Source organism: Narcine bancroftii, chromosome 13 (genome assembly GCF_036971445.1).
Source record: "Narcine bancroftii isolate sNarBan1 chromosome 13, sNarBan1.hap1, whole genome shotgun sequence".
NCBI classification, from domain to species: domain Eukaryota; kingdom Metazoa; phylum Chordata; class Chondrichthyes; order Torpediniformes; family Narcinidae; genus Narcine; species Narcine bancroftii.
Genome location: NC_091481.1, coordinates 13,213,321 through 13,234,721, shown reverse-complemented (window position 1 = coordinate 13,234,721; position 21,401 = coordinate 13,213,321). Strand labels below are relative to the sequence as shown.

Here is a 21,401-nt window from a genome sequence, read left to right as displayed (position 1 = left end):
CAATAAAGTGTACATACCTGAAAAAAATTATTTATTTGTCTATTGCAAAGCAACATTTCTTCATCACCACATTTTGGTAATGACATTGTTGGACCCAATTTATCTCTTTAATAATAAAAAAGTGTATTGTTTTGTGTCCCATAGTTATTTTTTAATTGTTCAAATAACATTGTTTCCACCTTTGTAACAATCTTCTATGTATCTAATTCCTTTATGAGACTAAATATTTAAAAATTGATTATCCATTGAAAATAGAATAAGCCAATTTTGGATCAGAGGGATTTTGAGTAGCACAAACCCTCTTGTTCCAATTTCATTGTTTATCTTATTACAAATATTAATTAAATATTGCAACAAAGGTGCTTCCCTCTCCACAGATGTTAATTTTGGTTCCCATTTATATATAAGGTCTTCTGATATTTTCTCTCCTATTTTATCAGTTTCTATTTTAATCCATGCTGACTTCTCGCCCTCTTCAAAAAATGAAGCAAGAAACCTCATTTGAACTGCCTTATAATAATTTTTTTAAATTTGGAAACTGTAAGCCTCCTAACTCAAAATTCCATGTCAATTTATTTAAAGAAAGCCTTGACATTTTACCTACCAGAGAAACTTTCTTGTATACTTATTTAACTCTTGAAAAAAAAATTGTGATAACATTATCGGCAATGTTTGAAATAAGTATTGCACTCTAGGAAATATATTCATTTTTAATACAATTAACTTCTACCTAATAATGTTATGGACAATGTCATTCATTTATTCAAATCTTCAATTTAAAAAAAATATTTTATTTATAATTTTTAAAAATCAGTATCAACAATCCATAATTTTAAAAAAAACAAACACTACACTCCATCGAGTCCAAATTTCCCCTACCCCCCCTTAATTTCACAGATACTACATACAAAGACAAACTTAAATAGACAATCACCTCAAAGAAAGAAAAAGCAGCAATAAATTAGCCCTTGTCCTTTAGTGTCCCTTTATCTTCCTGACAAGTTAGGGACATAAGGACAGAACATAAAACAAAACAATTACACTTAAAGAATTATTACAAAATATAAAAACAAACCCAAATAAAAAATAGTAATCGTAGGATACATCGGGACCTCACTGCCAGCCTCCAGGTCTTTAACGTTTCGTAGCTCAGCTTGATTAAGATGGATTCCCCCACCCCTCCCTCAGGGAAAGGGCAGAAAAGGGAAGACAGAGGGATGAAGCACAGGGAACCACACTATATCTTTGCACCTATATAATGCAGGTACGGTTGCCAAATTTTAACCATCAATTTTCTTAAGTAAAGGTAAATAATTTATATAATGTATTTAATTTATTATCTACCCATATCCCTAAATATTTTATTCCATTCATCAGCCATTTAAATTGGGTATCTCTTTGGGATTGAGTATAATCCCCTACAGCAAGGGGCATAATTTTATCCCAATTTATTTTATAGCTCGATACTTTGCCATATTACTTCAGTCTTAAATATAATTTGTGTATCAAACCTAAAGGCTCTGTCAAATAAATCAAAATATTATCAGCAAATAAATTAATTTTATATTCCTCTTGATTAACTTTAAATCCCTTAATATCAGGATCAGATTGAATCAGTTCTGCAAGTGGTTTGATTGTGAGAATAAATAAAGATGGTGATAATGGACATCCTTGTCTACTAGATCTAGTTAACTGAAATTGTGCTGAGACCTTCCCATTAATTACTACTTTAGCTTTAGGTTCATTATATAAAGCTCCAATCAAATTTTCAAATATCTGCCCCAACACAAATCTTTCCAGCACTTTAGACAAAAAATCCCATTCTAATCTATCAAATGCTTTTTCTGAATCTGCAGCCTTTGCCACATTTAAATCTCTCTTGTGCCAATTGTATTTTTACTAAGTAGCCTAGTTGCATTAACTGCAGACGGTCTCTTTTTTCAAACTCTGTCTGGTTCATATTTATCAACTTTGGTAAAATTTTGTCAGTCTATTAGCTAAAGGTTTTGCAATTAACTTATGATCTGGATTTAACAATGAAATAGGTCTGTATGACAATGATTTTAAAGAATCTCTGTCTTTTTTTTGGTATTACCATTATTATCGCAGTAGAAAAAGATTCTGGGAGGGTGTATGTTATTTTTTTTCCTGATCTAATAATACCTCCATAAGGGGAGGAATCAACAAATCCTCAAATTTTTTGTAAAATTCAGGCAGAAAACCATCTTCTGGAGATTTATTAATTTGTAATGAGCTCAATGTCTCCCCCACCTCTATTAGGATGAAGGTGGCATCTAGTTCCACTTGCCCTAGCAATAATTATCTTTAAATAAGTCCTACATCTTAGCTGTTGAATTGCCTGACAACTGCTGCTCTCAATTAACTCCTTCCAGCTCCTGTCTGAAACATCATATTTTGCCCTCCAAAAATTTAGAGATTTCCACAAGGGAAAATTGTTTTCTTCATAACTGTCTTAAAACTTAAGGAATTGTGATCACTATTCCAAAACTATTAACCCATTGAAACTCCAGTTACCTGTCCAGGCTCTTTTCCCAATGCAAGATCTAGTATGGCCCCTTCCCTAGTTTGGCTCTCTACATGGTACTTCTAGAAACCCTTCTGGATACATTTGACATATTCTGTCCCATCTAAGCCTCTGATATTAAGGACATCCTTGTCACTATTGGGGAAATTAATGTTTTCTACTATGAAATTCTTGGGTTTTTTTTTAAACATCTTTCAATAATCTATCTGTATATTTGTTTCTCTGTCTCTTGATGGCTAATGGAAGATCTATAGTACCTATATAACCTAACCCCGATGTCACCGGGACATCACGTGGGTCCCCAAGCTTGAACCCGGTGCTGAGGTTGGGAGGAAACCCCCAACGGCGCCATTTTGACCAGCTGCCCTGCTGCGTGCGTGACAAGCGGGGCTGGTTCGCCTGCCTAATGGCGTACTGCCACATGCCTTTAAAATAAAATGAATGGTTGACATTAGAAATATAGAGTTGTTTGTTGAAAAAAAAAGAAAATATACATTTTCTGAATAGGTTGCAGGAGGGATTTTTGCAGTCAGCATTGGTAAATATTGGAAAAATTAATTTTGTGTATACAAATATTTGTATTTATGATGCTACTACATTTCTGTGCTAAGATATACACAGAGTTGTATCCCACTTTAGTTATTATAGGCATGTAGAGTATATATATGTAGAGCACTATGTCTTTATTTAAGAGGGGTCTAGAGTTTAGCATGACTAAATAGTGCTTCATTCATGCATTTATAATCTTGAGAGAATTGTTATTGAAGGGTGTAAAAACTGTCTCACTCATTTACTTGCAGGAAAGTTGTGCAAGGGTCCTTTTATTTCGTGGAGCAAACAAAGAAGTTAAGAATTACAACAGCCAGTCTGCATTTCAGGTAGGGATTACTCCAACTATACATATATATCACTGAATTTTCTGAATAACACAGCACAAAATGTTAATTGTTTGAACATAGAATTCTGTGTTTATGGTTTTTCAGAATTTTGTTTCATCAAAATAAACTGGTATTAAGTGTAATAATAGTTTAGTAATAACTGGAGCAGCTTCAAGTTTCTCTAACATAGTAAAGAGGAATTGTACCACAGCTCAATTTTTTTTAGTATCTTGGTGAAGAGTTTTAATTAGTACAACTTAATATTTTCTGAAATATAATTTGGAATAACAGCTATATAATCCATGGATGGTGCCCTGTAGAACTATAACAATTTTAACATCTCTGTGTTCAGTTCATAATTCAGTTAGCAAGGTAATTATTACAGCAACTCTATCTTCCATGCAATATGAACACTAATAATTGCTGTAGTTACTAGAAATATTTAACCATTTTTAAAATGTGGTGTCTCTGTGAAGGTCAGGAGTTATTGTTTATTCCTATTTGCCATTGAAAATGTATTGATGAACTGCTGCCTTATATTAAAACTGTTGTGGAGTAAATATTCTATCACAATGCACACTGCTATGTAGTTAATACTATGTAGAAATCATTAATAATAATGAAATTACTAATGGAATCAGCGCAATACAAGGTCATTAAAGCACTATACAGAGAGAAGGTGTTTTGCTGACATCACATAGGACAGGAAACTGTTGAGAATCCTGCCCTCTCCATTTATGTGAACTGCTCTGTTAAGAATTTGCCTTCCTCAGGTACTCTCATAATATGAATCGCGTGATGTGGAGAGGCTACTTGTGCAGTCTGGTGTTGGGCTGGCTGGGATAAGAGGTACAACAGATCAGTAGTTTATGTAGGGCTCCAGGTTGCACATCAGCTGGCATGGTAAATGTAAACCATTGCTGGAGGCTCACAGTGGGAGTGCCATGTGCATAGAAACCAGCTTTATCTTACATTCTCTTCAGCTGTTAGGTGTGATGAGAGCTGTGGTTTCTCCCTACCTTGTTTGCACAGCACTCTCCAGCTAGAGTTTTCTCTATGGTAACAAGCTCAAATGTGGTCATTGGCCATTAAGTCTTGCAAAAATAAAATGATCTCCAGGCTAGGAAGAGTGGAGCAGGGAAACAAGGGGGGAGCTTCCATTAATCTAACAGATGAAGAGAGAGGTGATAGAATTCAGACTGTTTGTCAACCCATGGAGTAATTACTGTCAGTCCCCAGCAAATGGCAACAAGCTCAAATGTGGTCATTGGCCATTAAGTCTTGCAAAAATAAAATGATCTCCAGGCTAGGAAGAGTGGAGCAGGGAAAAAAGGGGGGAGCTTCCATTAATCTAACAGATGAAGAGAGAGACGATAGAATTCAGACTGTTTGTCAACCCATGGAGTAATTACTGTCAGTCCCCAGTAAATGGCCTACATTTATTATGGCAGTCAAGGTATATTTCTCATCTTCACGTTGCATTGTTGTGAGGTCAAAGTGTTCACAACAGTCTTCCTCGAACCAGTTATAACTGACATTCTGTAAGTGTGGAGCAGTGTGTAATTCATGGCTGAGGGAGCACCAGTGGATGGCAGGAGTTCATGCCAGGTTTATAGCCCTGGTGAATGTATTTTAATTACATGGAAACACAACAACAAATCAGTACTCTGAGCTAGCAACATCTGGGCTAGAGTATTTTAACCCAGTGGGGAAAAAGATACGACACTATGTTTAAAAACTAGGATGGCATTTGACTTGGCAGGGTGTAGAGTAGAGTTGACATTCTCATGCACCTGTTACATTTGTCAATGTGGTTGTAAGAATGTGTGAGTTATTTTGGTAGTGATAATTTGTTTTATTCCTTTCTACGTGAATCTTCTTCCAAATGTTGAGCAGATGGTGCAGTCGCAAAATCAACTAATCCCTTTCACAATAAATAACCTTTCTTTTAGCGAATGGGAGCGAAAAGGGATCAAAAGAATAGAAAATAGTTCTTCTGGAAATAAATTATTATCTTTTGAACAAATGAAGGACAAATATGGTATAACTCATGGTACAATGTTTGCATACCACCAACTGAAAACCTATTTGAAGGACAAATTGGGAAGCAGCATGAGGTTACCAGAAGGAAGCAATTTTGAATATGTGATTACAGACACAATGATAATTAAAAGACTTATAATAAACATGTACATCAAATTGCAAGAGAAAGAGAATGAGGAAACAAGTTGTAAACCCAAACAAAAATGGGAACAAGATTTAAACATAAAGATAAAGAATGAAACATAGGAAAAGCTATGCTCTGGAACTATGAGAAATACAATAAACACGAGGTTACGCATGATACAATATAACTGGTTGCACAGGCTATATACCATGCCCCAAAAGTTAAATAAATGGGACCCAACAGTATCAAACAGATGTTTTCGTTGTAAGAAGGAAACAGGAACAACAGTACGTGCAATTTGGGCATGTGAGAAAGTGGAAAAGTTTTGGGAAGATCTAAATCAGGTATTAAATAAAATCACAAAAAGCAACATACCAAAAAATCCAGAGATCTTTCTTCTAAGTAATACAAGAAGTAAAGAACTTGAATTTGATTTGGATGGAGCACAAAAAAGATTTATTATGATAGCCTTAGCTGTAGCAAAAAAATGCATTATGTCAACCTGGAAATTAGAAGATAGCCTGAGAATATAGCAATGGTACATAGAAATGAATAAATGTATTCCATTGGAAAAAATAACATATGATTTAAGAAATAACATCACAGTTTTTGAACAAATTTGGGAAACGTACATGGAACACAACAGAGACCTCCACCACCTAAAATGACAGAAGGAGAAGAAGACGAAATGAACTGACTTAGTATGTAAAAGTAGAAGACACAAATTTCTTGTTTATTTTCATTGTTTAATGGGTTTAATGTATCATATAGGTTGAACGTTGAGTGGGTGGGGAGGGGGGTGAAGGAGGGAGGGGGAAAAATGACACTGTGTATATTCAAGAGGGAAATGTTTGTGTGTATTTTGGTTAGTATGGTTCATAGTGTGAAAAATAAAAAAAAATTAAAAAAAAAGAATGTGTGTTATTTAGTGAAAGGGGCTTTGGGGATTAAGAGGTGAGCCATTCATTCCAGAAAACCTAAATTATGACTTGCTAATTTAGCTTTGTAGGTGGCTACTGATAGTGAATGGACCACTGATAGTTAATTCTCATTCCCAAAATGCTGACTGTTGGGTCATTGTGATGGTTAAATTTTCTTTTGATGGAGATTCTCAGTGATTGACATTTATACTTATCAGCTCAATTTTGAAATTAGTTCAGGTAATGTTGCATATGGGCAAATCTATGGATTTGTAAATCATACGGAATAATAACACTGGACAACAATTTCTTTCAAAAGGTTTGCTCAGGGAGTGTGGCGTGATGGCGTAGGGAGAAGACGTGGAGAAACACCCCTTCCTGGCAGAACTTTTAAAATCCCATGTAAAAGTTTTAAAATTGCAGATTGTATTGTTGAAGTACTTAACTAATAATAATGAGGAAAACTAAAACTCAAATTGCAAAAACAAAACAGCTATTAAACCAGCTACAACAAAGGAGGAATCTCGGCCTACCTCATCAACACAGCCTGCAGATTCGATTTCCTCTCAACCCAGACTACCACACCAGTACAGCAGTAAGCCGTATTCAACACCAGCGCCAACTTTGCATGTAGTTGCGCAAGATGGCGCTAGTGTGCAGCATCGACCCTCTCCCGACCAGGAAGATCAACTGCGCATGCACAAACTTTTGCGCATGCGCACAACACCCAAAAAGGCCCAAGCTGTGGGGGGACCCAATCTCCACCAACCCAGTGAACCTGGGCTGGGGATGGGGGGGAGTGTCCGCACCTGTAGCCGGGCTGAAGTGGCCTTTTTATTGACAGAGGAAGAAGAGGGTACTGTTGGAATGGAGGAGGAAGATGATCAATACTTGACTGAAGAGGAAGCTGCTACACTTCAGGGTAGACCGATGGTGAGGCAGACTTCTAAACTTAAGTCTGGGCCTCACCAGTCAGATTTGCCTTCAAATGCTGATTTGGCTTTGCAAATAAGTCAAGGCTTTTCAATTATGAAGGATCAATTTGCTGAGATGAAATGGGAAATAGCAACAAATAAAATGGATGTGGCAAAATGTTTGAAAGCTGCGGATAAAGTTCAGGACAACTTTAAAAAGATTGAAGAAGAATTTATTAATCGTAAAGCTGATGTTAACTTTTGTAAGGAGAGGATGGGACAGATAGAAGATTCATTCACTGTTTGGGAAATTCAGAAGACTGATTTGTTAAAGAAGATTGATGCTTTGGAGAACCAAAGTCAAAGGAATAATGTTAAGATAGTTGGTCTTCTGGAAGATTTTGAAGGTCCAGACCCAGTCCAGTTTTTTCAAAAGTGGATGCCTGAAGTTTTGGGAACAATGCATTTTCTGAATGGTCTGGAGTTGGACAGGGCTCACCGGAAAATATGAAGGAAACCGTCCCTGGCCAAGCACCGCGGTCTATTCTGATACATTGCCTGCATTATCAAGATAGAGAACTGATTTTGAGACTTGTGGAGCAGAATGCGAGAAATAATCAGGGACCTTTACTTATAAATAATATAGGGTGTTTTTTTATGCTGATTTGAGCCAAGTTGTGATTAAACGTCATAAATAATTTAATTCGGTTAAATCTGTTCTTTGGAGGAATGGTTACAAATTGGGTCTCCGTTACCCTGCTGTGTTAAAAGCTAATTATGGAGATTATCAGTCTCAATTTTTTTCTGATGATGCTGAGGCTTTGGACTAATAATAATGAGGCTAATAATAAGCAGGGTCAAAATTCAGATAAATTTCCTCAGCAGCTTGTTGTTAAACCAAAGGGGAAGAATGGTAAACAAGAGATGGAATCTTAGCAGTTGATATTGGCATTGATGATGATCAAGTGAATCATGATTTGGAAGAAGCGTTTCATACTTGAGATGATTCTTTGTATTACTTTTGATTGTTCTGTTCGGTGGGGAGGGGGGGGGGGTCCAACTGCGGATCCTTCCAAAATCATCGGCCATTTGTCATTTCCGCGTAATTGAGGAGGTAATACCATTGGGTATTTTTTTTTGTGTTGGGGGTTTTTCTTTAATGGGGTTTCTTTTTTCTTCTGGAGGACACCTTTAGTTTCTTTGTGTACTGACGTTGAGGGGAGGTACTTCACCATTTATGGTGGGATGATTAAAGGGATACTAAATGGCTAATTTAAATTTAGCCACTTTTAATATTAACAGGCTGAATAACCTGATTAAGAGAAAGAGAGTATTGGCTTATATTAAAAATTGAAGGTCGATGTGGCTTTTTTGCAGAAAACTCATTTGACAGGTTATATCATCTTTTAATTCAAAAGCAAGGGGGGGTTGCTATTTTGATTAATAAGAAGTTACCTTTTAAATTGGAATCAGTGTTTGAAGTGGCTGGTAGGCTTTTGATTGTTAATTGTACAATTTTTTCTGAATGTTGGACCTTCATGAATGTTAATTCTCCGAATACTGATGATGAACAATTTATGGTTGATTCTTTTCTTAATTTGAATCAGGCTTATGATAAAATTATGGTAGGAGGTGATTTTAATTGTTGTTTAGATCCATTATTGGATAAATCTCCTAAAATGCTAATTGAAACTAAGATAGCTAAGCAGTTGGTGTTAATGAAGGAGATGAATTTAGTAGATATATAGAGGAAATTGAATTTTAAGGAAAAAGGTTTTTCATTCTATTCATTTCATCATGATTCCTTTCTAGAATAGATTTGTTTTTAGTATCAGCACAATTGCAAGATCGAATTTCTGAAGCTGTATCCAAACCCAGGATTTTGTCTGACCATTCTTTGTTGTTGATTACTTGAAGTGGCTTCAGAGAGGGTGAAGAATGTTTATTGTTGGCATTTTGAAAGATCCAGAATTGTGTAAATTTATACAAGGCCAAATTCAAAGTTTTTTGAAAATAAATGTAGATTCAGTGGATTCTAAATTTGTTTTGTGGGATGCTTTGAAGGCTTATTTACAATTAAAGTTTAAAGTTAAGAAATGACAAATGGCTGAGGCTGATAAGTTCGAGAAGGAGATAGAGATTTTGGAGAAAGATTTACAATGTATTTCGACTGAAGATTAAAAAAAATACGTTTAGTTAATTTGAAATTACAATATAATTCGTTACAAATGTATAAATTTAAAAATCTCTTACAGAGGACTAGGCAACGGTATTATGAGTTAAGGGAGAGAGCTCATAAAGTGTTAGCATGGTAGTTAAAAACAGAACAAGTATCTAGAACAACAAATGCTTTTAGGCATTATTCGAGGGTTATGTATAAACCTCAAGAGATTAATGATGAGTTTCATATGTTTTATGAGAAATTCTATCTGTCTGAGGTAGTGCAAGATGATGTTAATATTGGAGAATTTTTATCTGGTTTAACTTTCTTTATTTGAATGATAAGGATGTTAAGGAATTGGATGCTTGTTTTACTGTTAAAGAATTAAGAGACACACTTCGATCTATGTCAGGTGGTAAATCTCCAGGAGATTATGGGTTTACTTCTGAATTTTAGAAGGAATTTCAAGATTTATTAGTCCCTTTGTTGATGGAGATTTTGGATCAGCGGAGAAAACTGTTTCCTTTCCGGACTCCTTTTCCTTTTCTAAAGAAATTATTACTGTCATTCTTAAGAAAGATAGAGAACCTTTGAAGGTGGGATCTTATAGACCTATTTCTTTGTTAACCATGGATTATAAGATAGTAGCCAAAGTTCTAGCTAATAGATTGGCTAAATGTTTACCCTATTTGGCTCATGTCGATCAGGGAGGTTTTATTAAGAACCGTTATTCAGCGGACAATGTGGTAAAATTGATTTCTTTAATTAATGTTTCTTGGCAGCAATCTGACCATCCAATGATAATTTCTTTGGATGCAGAAAAGACCTTTGATAGAGTTTTTTGTTTAAGGTTTTGGAAAAATTTAATTTTGGGCCTCTTTTAACTGGTTGGATTAAGGCTTTGTATAAAAATCCACTGCGAGAGTGATGACAAATGGACAGATGTCTTTACCTTTTACATTATCTATATCGACCAGACAGGGTTGCCCTTTGTCACCAGCTCTGTTTGTATTGGTTATTGAGCCTTTGGCACAGATAATTAGGCAAGATAATGCTATTAAAGGTATTAAGGTGAATTCTAATGAATATAAGATAAATTTGTTTACGGATGATGTTTTGATATATTTAACACATCCTTTGCAATCTTTGGAGATTTTACATAAACATTTGGAACAGTAAGGAGTGTTATCTGGTTATAAAGTAAGTTGGGAGAAGAGTGAAATTATGCCATTAGCTGATACGGATTATTCATTAGGTAGACAGGTTGTGAAATTTAAATGGTCTGATCATATTAAGTATTTGGGTATTATTATTAATAGTAATTATAATCATTTATTTGCATTGAATTATTTACCTTCATTGATTAGAATTAAATGTGATTTGAATAGGTGGAAGGATTTACCTATAATGTTGATAGAATGGGTGCATTGTATTACAATGAATATCTTTCCCCAAATTCAATATTTGTTCCAATATGTAAGATACCTCATAAAGTTTTTAAAGATTTGAATACTTTAGTGAGAAAATTTTTGTGGAAAGATAAAATGGTGAGAGTTTCATTGCAGAAGCTAACTTGCAATATGCATTAGGAGGTCGACAACTTCCTAATTTTCAAAATTGTTATGAATTGGCTCAATTAAAATTTATTAATAGGTTGTTTCAATGAGGATAGCCCCTTGATGTGGGGTAATATTGAATTATCCCAGATTGGAGAAAAGGATGGATCAATTTATTTATCAATGAAATTCTTAGTTATTAAATAGTTATAATTTACCGGTGTTGAAACATTTGATTGAGTTATGAACTAATAAGAATGAAATTGTAGGTACTCAAGGTAAAATTTTGGCTAAAACACCTTTGTTTCAAAATAATCTTTTTACTTTTATGGTTAATAATCAACTTTTGAAGTTATGGGAACAAAAGGAATTAAATTGGTAGAAGATGGTTATGAGGTGGGTTATTTTATTTCTTTTCAAAGAATGAGAAAGAAATATGAAATATCTTTAAGTACTCTTTTTTCTTGTATTCAAGTTAAAGCTTTATTGTTAGATAATTTTGGACATAATTTGAGGCATCCGAGAAGATCTAAATTTGAGATTTTGCTTACCGATGGTGGTAAGAAAGGTTTTATATTGGATATGTATACCTAATTGCAGGCTAAAATGCCCAAGCCAGATGTTGATAAAATTAGAGTGAAATGGGAAAAAGATTTGGAAATATCTATTTCTCCAGATGATTGGATGTCGATATGTGAGGACAGTATAATAAAATTGTTCATTATAACTTTATTCACCAATTATACTTGACTCCGGAGATTATAAAGAAATTTAAATATGCCACTTTGGATCTGTGTTTTAGATATCACAAAGAAGAGGGAACTTTTTTACATTTGGTTTGGTGATATGAGACGGTTAAGACTTTTTGGAATAAAATTAAAGAATTTTTGGAAGTTATGTTTAAATTTAAAATTCCATTTGATCCTATGATATTTTTATTGGGTTATATTAAAGTATTGAGTTTAGAGTTAAAATTAGATAAATTTCAAATTGCTTTTATAAGGCTGGCTTTAGCAGTAGCTAGGAAATGTCTTGCAGTTACATGGTAAAATGACACTAAATTGAATATTCATCGATGGCATGTGGAGATGAGATCATGTATTCCTTTGGAGAAAATAACATATAATTTGCAAAATAATTATCCTTTCTTTATTAAAACTTGGAGCCTGTACATGGACTGGATGCAATTAAATTATTTAATCTCTTTTTTCCATGCATTGGTGGAGTGGTCCCAAACCATGAAACATAATTGAATGTTTTGTTTTAGTTGTTCTCCTCCTCTTGCTCTTTCTCTTTATTTTTTTTATTTTTTAGGGTAGTTTAGAGGGATAGGGATGGGGGTGGGGGTTTTATGGGATAAAATATGTATTTGATTGTATTTTTAATGCATGACATTGATTATAAATAAAATTTACCAAAATAAATGTTTGCTCCCTGAAAAAAATTGGGGATCATGATAGACAACTTGAAGATGAACACAAAAATAATTTCAGATATGCTGTATCACATAGGAAGATGGAGAAACATTAAATGAACTTTTTTTTGACTGCAAATGTCATAAACTTCTGAGTACCTCTGAACCAAGTTCTCAGGTTGACTGTACATTTTGCACAACAAATGTAAGGAGCCCAGGGTTGTCTTGGTCATCAATTTTACAGCCGAAGTAGAGCTCATAGACTTTGTTAATAAGTGCAGTCATGTTAAAGTGATTTTTGAGTTTAGCAGCCCAAAATCCATAAAATACACAAAAGTGTGCAGGAAGCAAAATATTCATTGTACAGTGTAATTAATAAACTTCCTCACAAATTACATTAAAATGGAGGGAAGTTCATTGCTAAAGTAGCAGAATATGGTTTGTTTTGAGAACTATCCTGAATAACTCTTGCAAAGAGGGAGTCACGTGATGGAGTAGTGGCTGGTCGAGTGGAACCAGCCCTCTCCAGAGAAAAGAAAAAAAAGTTTGAAAAAACAGAGCTCAATAAACATAAAATACAGGAAGAGAAAGATAAAGTTACAGAGAAGAGACAGAAGATGGCACCCAAACGAGAAAAAATAAGAATAACAGAGAAAAAGGAAGAAGGAAAATCACTGGAGAAGAAAGAAGAAGACCTTACTTGCACGTCGGAGCAGAAAGTCACCGTGAAGAGGAGCACCCTATCTCCAATGTTGGTGAGCCCCCAGAGGAGCGATGTCCTCCTGACCAGCGGACTTCAAAAATGGCTCTCAGAGCCAAGAAGAGGTGCGCAACCGCGCATGCATGAAGAGTTGCGCATGCGCAGTGCGCAAGTAAAAGAAAAGGTTAACGCCAGTAGGAGGGGGACTCAGCTGAGGAGCGGCCAGGTGAGAGACGCCCAGTATCGGGGGAAGCAAACAAGAAAGAAGAAAAGATGAGTGGTGAGAAAGAGAATGAAGGGCGGGAAGAAGATGAGCGGCAACAACATAAAAATAGTGGGCCTGAAAGAAGGCAAAGAAGAGTCAGATATGAAGGAATTTATAAAAGGATGGATCCCGAAGGTGCTGGGAATGACAGATTCACATGAAGAAATAGAAATTGAAAGGGCACATAGAGCACTTGTATCGAAACTGCCACCACATTAAAAACCGAGATTCATATTGGTAAAACTTCTAAGATATACGACAAGAGAGAACATACTGGAGCAGGCAAGAAAGAAAGTTAGAGAAGACAATAAGCCATTGGAATATAAGGGACAAAAAATATTTTTTTTACCTGGACATAAGCTTTGAACTTTTAAAGAAGAGGAAGGAATTCAACACGGTGAAAACAATCTTATGGAAGAAACATTATAACTTTATATTAAGACATCCAGCAATACTCAAAGTATTTATTCCTGGGGAACAGAATAGACTGTTCTCGGACCCAAAGAAAGCCCAAGAATTTGCTGAACATTTGCAGGACAGGAGAAGAGAGGAGGAGGAGTGACAAGAAGGAAGACCAGCAAGAAAATATACAGTAAAGATAATGTATATATAAAGATTAAAAGATGAATAAGAGAAGGGGAAGAAGGAGAAAAGAGAGAGAGAGAGCTTTGTTATATGTATAGGAAAATAGTGTTCTCTGGGGGGGTTGGGGATGGGAGAATAATGGTCGCTGTGAAATCAGTTGACGCTTGCGAGTAAGTTCGCAAACCGAATGGAAAGGGGAGTTGTGGTTGCCGACAAGGGGCAATCCAAGGAGGGAAGGTTCATTTGGGGTGAAAGGGTTATTGCTTGTGGGGATTGTTGGGGTATTTCATGTCTTAAGTGTGTTGTCATATATTGAGATTAAAGAGGAAAACTTTAAAAATAGCAATGGAAAAAAGGGGATGGTGGTGAAGAGGTGGAAAATAAGTGAAAATAAAGATATAAGATGGCCATGTTGGACTATATGACTATAAACATTAATGGAATATATAACCAAGTTTAAGTGCATCCCAATGGAAAAAAAAATCACATATAATTTAAAAGACAAAGTTATAATGTTTGAAAAAACTTGGGAACCATATATAGAACATAACAGAAAGAGCAGGCCTCAGACCACCACCACCTCAAATGATAAGAAGGTAAACACGATCAGATTTAATGTGTATAAGTAGATGATGCGTCTTATTTGTTTGTATTCCTTTTGTATAAAGATATTGTTTTATTGTATTTTATATGTTCAATATTTACTGTTTTTGGAGGGGGGTGGGAAGGGGGAAGGGAAGGATGAGGGAAAAAAAGAGAAAATGTCACTGTGAATATTTAAAGAGTTGCATCTGTAAGTATATTGGTCGATATAGTTCATAGTGCGATAAATAAAGAATTACAAAAAAATAACTCTTGCAACAAGGTCCTTAGCTAAAAAGATTAGCCTACAGCAGATTCATCCATCTTTCTTTAAGTGATCCTGTCAGTGAAAAAAAAACTGAAAACAAACTTCCTGATTTCAGGTTTATCAAGATACATTAGAATTTTTCTTGTTCAAATTCTTTAAAACCTTGATGTGTCAAAGGCAGTTATACTCATGTTGCTTCAGTGATTAGCCTTTTTTGTCCATGTTTGGTTATAGTTGATATGTGGTCCTGATAATTTGAGCTTGTTAATAGTTATGGGTATGTGTTACTGTTGCATTGTTGTGATACCTTCATAAGTAATTTGAGATTAGTGATGAGTGGGATGGATGATGTGTGGGGTTGGTGTGAACCAGATCTGATTTGTGCTTGATTTTATGGACAGGTCATACAGTTTCTATGCTACCTTTTGTCAATCTGCTATCAATATTGTAGCTGAATATAAACATTTAGTAATATGACTTGTCCTGGAGCATGCCTTCAACATTACAACTAGAATGTCTTTGGTACCCATTGATTTTATTGTTCCAATAGTCAGTTACTTGGTGTTAAAGTGGAGCAAATTGACTTGAATGAAGGTTGGTTTTCTGTTTGTCCATATTAATCAATTTAGGTAAATATTTAGATAATCTATTAGCTATTAATTTAGACTATGATCTGTATTAAATAATGATATTGGTCTATATGAAGATGAAAGCAAAAGGTCCTTCCCTTTTTTGGAAAAACTGTTATTAATGCTGTTTTAACGAATGATAAATCACAGAGGTCGTTCTTTTGATCTAACAATCCCATAAATATAGGGATCAATAACTCTTTAAATTCTTTGTAAAACTCAGGAGAGAAACAATCCTCTCCTGGAGCCTTATTATTTTGTAAAGACATCAATATGTCATATAATTCTGTAACAGTAAAAGAATTTGTTAATTCAATCTTTTCCTCAATATTTAATTCTATCAATGTAATTTGTGGTAAATATTCATCTATTTTATCTCCATCCTTCAAAGATTCTGATTGATAAAATTTCATATAAATTTTCATAAAAACATGATTAATACCCTGTGTTTTATAAGTAAGATGACCCGATTCCTCTTTTATGGCTATTATTGTTCTCTATAATTGCTCTGTCTTCAATTACCATGCTAAAATTTTATAGCCTCTATGTCCCAACTCGTAATATTTTTGTTGAGTTCGTTTATATGTCTCTCCACTTTATATGTTTGTATTTCATTAAATTTCAGTTTTTTAAAAATGCAATATTCTTTGCTTCTTATCATTCACTTGATTCTGTAAGACTTTTTCCAACTTTGTTATTTCATTTTCCAAATGTTTTTTAATCTTAGCTGTATAACATTATTTGTCCTCTTAAATAAGCCTTCATAGAGTGCCAAAGAACACATTGATTGGTTACAGGGTGTTCATTCGCGTCTAAAAAAATTTTTATCTGTTGTCTTATAAATTCACAAAAATCTTGCATTTTTAACAATGCAGTATTAAACCTCCATCTATAATCAATATTTTGCTCTTCTTCCAATAAAATTGACATAACTGAAGGTGAATGATCAAACAATATTCTTGCTTGATATTCAATCTTTTGAACTGTTTCTTGAGGTTGAGAGGAAATTAAAAACATATCTATACGTGAATATGTCTTGTGTCTAAAAGAATAAAATGAATAATCCCTAATACCAAAAATGCATCTTCCTCCAACTATCAACAAGTTTTATTTCATTCATAAAATTCATCACAGTTTTAATTACCTTGTTTTTAACCATAATTCCACCTGATCTATCCAACTTAAAATCAAAAGTAAAATTAAAATCTCCTCCCATAATTATTTTCCCCTTTGCATTGGCTAATTGTATAAATTTTCCATCATCTATATTCAGTGCAAATATATTCATCTATGCCCAAAATTCTGAATAAATTTACAATTTACCATCATATATCTTCCCATTTTATCAATAAATATATCCAATATTTTAATTGGTAAACTTTTATTTATTTATATCGCTACCCCTCTGACTTTAAATAAAATGAAGAAGATGATACCATTCCTACCCAATCTCTCTTTAATTTCACGTTCTATTGCCGTTAAATAAGTTTCTTGTAAAAAAGTCACATCTACATTAGTTTTTATCATATAACTTAATAACCTTTTTCTCTTTATCGGATTCTGAATTCTATTACTATTAATACCAAGAAAAGTCATTTTCCCTGGCATTAAACACCAATATTAAACCATATGTCCATCCAGAGTCACCCCCCCCCACACCCCAGCTCACCTCAATACTCCTAATACTCCTTGTATAACATACTACATTCATAATTAATCAAGGTTTTGAACAAAAAAAGGATAATGAAATGTAGTAAGAAGAAGAAAGTGAAGAAAAACCCCAGAGGTAAGTGATGATAAAAACATCTCTAATCTCCTGATCTATACGGAATGCAAAAAATATCACATTTGTGCCCATGATTCCGCAGTGGTCAGCATCATATTCCCGCTAACTCACTTGATATACCATATCATCCCTTACTATAGTTTTCCCAATAAATCTAATAATCCATTGATCTTATCAAAATATAATAGATCACGTGCTTTATAGGTTAAACCTTCCTTCCCCCTTTAAGCTCTCTTGAAACACAATGTAATTTCAGTTACAGCAAAATTCTTTGTTATGTAATTAATTCAAGAATCAACAACTACCTGTTGTTCTTTCACAGGCAATGAATCCCATATACCTTTGCTTCATTAGGGGCTCTATAAAAAATCTATTTCTCCCACCCAGGACAAATACTTTCAGTGCAGCTGGATATCTCAAAACAAAGGCATAGCCTTTTATTTCCATAACAAATCTTTAACTGGATTAAACTCTTTTCTCTTTTTTAACGAATGAAAACTTATGTCTGGATAAAAGAAAATCTTATTTCCATTATAAATCAAAGGTGATTGTCTTTCTTTAGCTGGTTTTGCTGCCAACTCCAATATCTTCTCTCTTACTTCATATCAAAGGAATCTGACAAGTATTGGACGGGACCTCTGGTCAGGCTGAGGTTTAGGTCTCGGTGCCCTATGGGCTCGCTCAATATCCAAATCTCCTTAAAATTCAGCCTGACCCAAAGATTCTGTTATCCATCGTTACAAAAATGTTTTCAAATCTTGACCTTTATCACCTTCTTTAAGTCCAACAATCGATATTATTCCGTCTACTAAAATTTTCCAAAATGCCTGTTTTTTGCATGAACTGATCGTTCATGGCAGCAGCTTCGGCTTGTACTTTCTTAATCTCGTCTTTAATATTTTGAATCTCAAATTCATTTCCTTTAATTTTCCCATCCACTATTTCAAATCATGTGTCAACTTTTTGCAGTAATCTTTCAATCTTGTCACCATTCTTTCTTCCTTCTTCAGTTAATACTTCCATAGATTGTCGAAAATAATAAAAATTGCTTCATTTCTCCAGAAGTTTCTGTATCTTTCTCTGTTTTTTTTATTGATTGTAGGTCGTTCTTGATCTTTCCTTTGCTTTTCCAGGTCCTCTTCTTGATCGCTGGAGCTGTGAGTATCTTGTATCTTTTTAAAAATTTCCTCCATTTTATTTGAGTGCTCTGCACATGTGCGACTCCTCGCGCATTCATGGAGTCACTTCTTCACTCGACGTCGGTGGACATTGTCAGAAGAGACTTTGTGTAGCAGTGTCCAAGGTCTCCCTGGCATCTGGCCTCTCTCCTTTAGATATTATCTTGCGGACAGCTCCAGGATCCTTCTTCTTAAGGTAGGCCTCTTTTGCTTGTTCCTTTTCTTCTCAGTTTCTTGTATTGCAGTAAGGCCTTTATCTTTCTTTAGTGACATTGTTAATGTTTTCTATATGTCTTTAAACAGTTCTTCCTTATAGTTTCTGTAACTTTTATGGTCTTTTTTATCACTTTTTCTCAACTTTTTCAAGGAGAGCAGGGATTACCAATCTAATCCCACATCATCACGTGGCACGCCCTCGTGCCTGGACTTCTTTTAAAGATCCCAATCCTTAGCCTTGAGCACCCTGGTTCTTGCCCTCAGGAAGTTCCAAATTCTCTGATTCATCCACGGCTTTTGGTGGGGAAACACTCATTCACGCAGGTCTTGATGAAGTTGGTGACACCTCTTAAATATTCATTCAAGTCTATGGATGAGTTATTGAATATGTTCCAGTCCACTGATTCAAAGCAGTCATGCAGACACTACTCTGCCTCCCTCGACCATACTTTCACCGCCTTCACCACTGGTGCTGTGGTTCTCAGTCTCTTGCATGCTGGGAGTACAGCCAGGTGATTAGTCTGGCTTGGTATGCATTCTTCATGGTGGTATAGCAGTGGTGAGTGTATTGGTTCCCTGGTCTCATGTGACGTGTTAGTGGTAGTTTGTTAGAGATTTCTTCAGGTTGGCCTGATTGAAGTCCCCTACATTGATCGGGAAGGCAACAGGATGTGCTGTCTCATGGTTGTTTATCACAGTCCTCAGTCCCTCCAGTGCCAGCCTGACGTTAGCCTTGGCCAGAATATACACTCTGACCAGGATGATGGCGGTGTACTCCCTCAGCAGGTAGAATGGATGACACTTGATTGGCAGATATTCCAGGTCGGGCGAGCAGGTCTGTGCACCATGATGAATTGATGATGTCACGAACTCCGCCTCCCCTGGTTTTGACAGACACTGGTGTTCAATCAGCACGATGGAGTGTGTAGCCCTTGGGCTGCAGTGTTGTGTCTGGGATGTCCACATTTAGCCATGTTTCTGAAAAGCACATCACACAGCACTCCCTGATGACTCTCTGATGTTGCAGCCTGGCTCGGAGTTTGTCAACTTTGTTTTCCAAAGATTGTACTTTGGACAGGAGGATGGTAGGGAGCTGAAGCCTCAAGGCCTGGCGTCTCAGTTTGACCTGTTGCCCTCCTCTGCATCCACATGGTCGGATCTTCTTTACCAGACCTGTTGGTCCACTGCTGGTAGTTCTTGCAGTGTTTAAATGGTCCATGCACTGTCTCTTTAATTCACCCACTATGTTTAAATGTATTGAGCATCTGCTGTTTGCGAATCCTGCAAAGTTTACGTGACCTGATCGCTGGCTGTTTAAAACATCATATTGATGAGGGGGAGGGAGACTTCAGTGATCTTCTCTGCCACTTTTATGGTCCTGTGGATTGACCTCCAATTTGTTTCTCTGCAGCAACCGTACCACACTATGATGCAACTGACCAGGGCACTCTTGATAGAGCTCCAGTAGAACGTTGACATGATGGTGGTTGGTAGTCATGCCTGCTTCAGCCTTCTCAGGAAGCACAATTGCTGTTGCACCTTCCTGACAAGTGAGGAGATATTGAGTATCCATGATAGGTCACTAGTTAATGAACTGCCAGCACCTTGGTGCCCTCCATACTCTCCATTACAGTGTCATTGATGTATAGCGGAAGGTGGTCATTCCTGGTCCTTCTGAAATCCATAATCTTCTCGTTTGTCTTGATCACTTAAGACTCTCACATCATACCACAAAATTTTCCACCTCTTCTCTGTAGTGTGACCCTTCATTTTTGCTGATGAGGCCAATTACTGATGTGTCATCTGCAGGCTTGTTGGAGCTGGATCTGGTGATGCAATCGTGGATCAGTAGTGTGATCATGAACATGCTGAGTAAACAGCCCTGAGGTATACCAGTGCTCAGTGTGTCTGTGCTTAATGTTCTCCTACCAACCTGGACGGACTATGGTCTTACCATTAGGAAGTCCAGAATCAATTTACAGAGAGATGTGTTGAGTTCCAGCAAGAACAGCTTCTGTAGCAGCATCTGAGGAACACCACATCCCCCAGGACTCATTTTAAGAAGGGGGTGAATGTAGTGATACAACCACTACACTGGCCGCACTCCTACCAGCCTACTGCAGAGGGCAACCACTGTACCTGCAGGTAGGCAACCTAGGAAGCTGGCCACACCTGCCCTCTGTCATTCACCGGCCCCTATAAAGACTCGAGACAGCCCCTTTGGGAATCAGTTGGGCATGTGATGCCAGGGATGTACAGAGACCTGGTGTATTAAAGTTTAAGCTGATTAAAGCTAGTTTACAGTCTGTGGACTTTATGTCTGAATTCTTCACACAGCAGTGCACACACTCTCTCCCCATCTCTCTCTCTCTTACCATCTCTCTCTCTCCCCATCTCTCTCCCTCTCCATCTCTCTCTCCCCTCATCTCTCCCCCATGTCTCTCCCTTCCCCTGTCTCTCTTCCTTCCCCATCTCCCTCCTTCCCATCTCCCTCCCACAGTTCCCCTCTCCCCATCTCTCTCCCTCCCTTCTCCCTGTCTCCCTCCCTTTCTCCCCATCTCCCTTTTCCCCTTTTCACCCTCTCCTCCTCCTTCCTTCCCTTGCCTCCTTTCCCTGCTTCCTCCCTCCCCTTCTCCT

General features: G+C 36.2%; 1 protein-coding gene across 35 annotated transcripts in view; it reads left to right on the top strand.

Moving 5' to 3' along the window:
* shank3a (SH3 and multiple ankyrin repeat domains 3a) overlaps positions 1–21,401 on the top strand; it is a 651,448-nt gene that overhangs the window by 332,654 nt on the left and 297,393 nt on the right. For all 35 annotated transcript variants that reach the window (XR_011348059.1, XR_011348061.1, XR_011348060.1 and 32 more), the window contains one exon: positions 3,346–3,423. Coding sequence is in view for 32 of the 35 variants with exons in the window: in XM_069908797.1 (XP_069764898.1) it covers positions 3,346–3,423 (78 nt within the window). In the remaining 3 variants the exon portion in view is untranslated. The remainder of the gene's footprint in view (positions 1–3,345; positions 3,424–21,401) is intronic.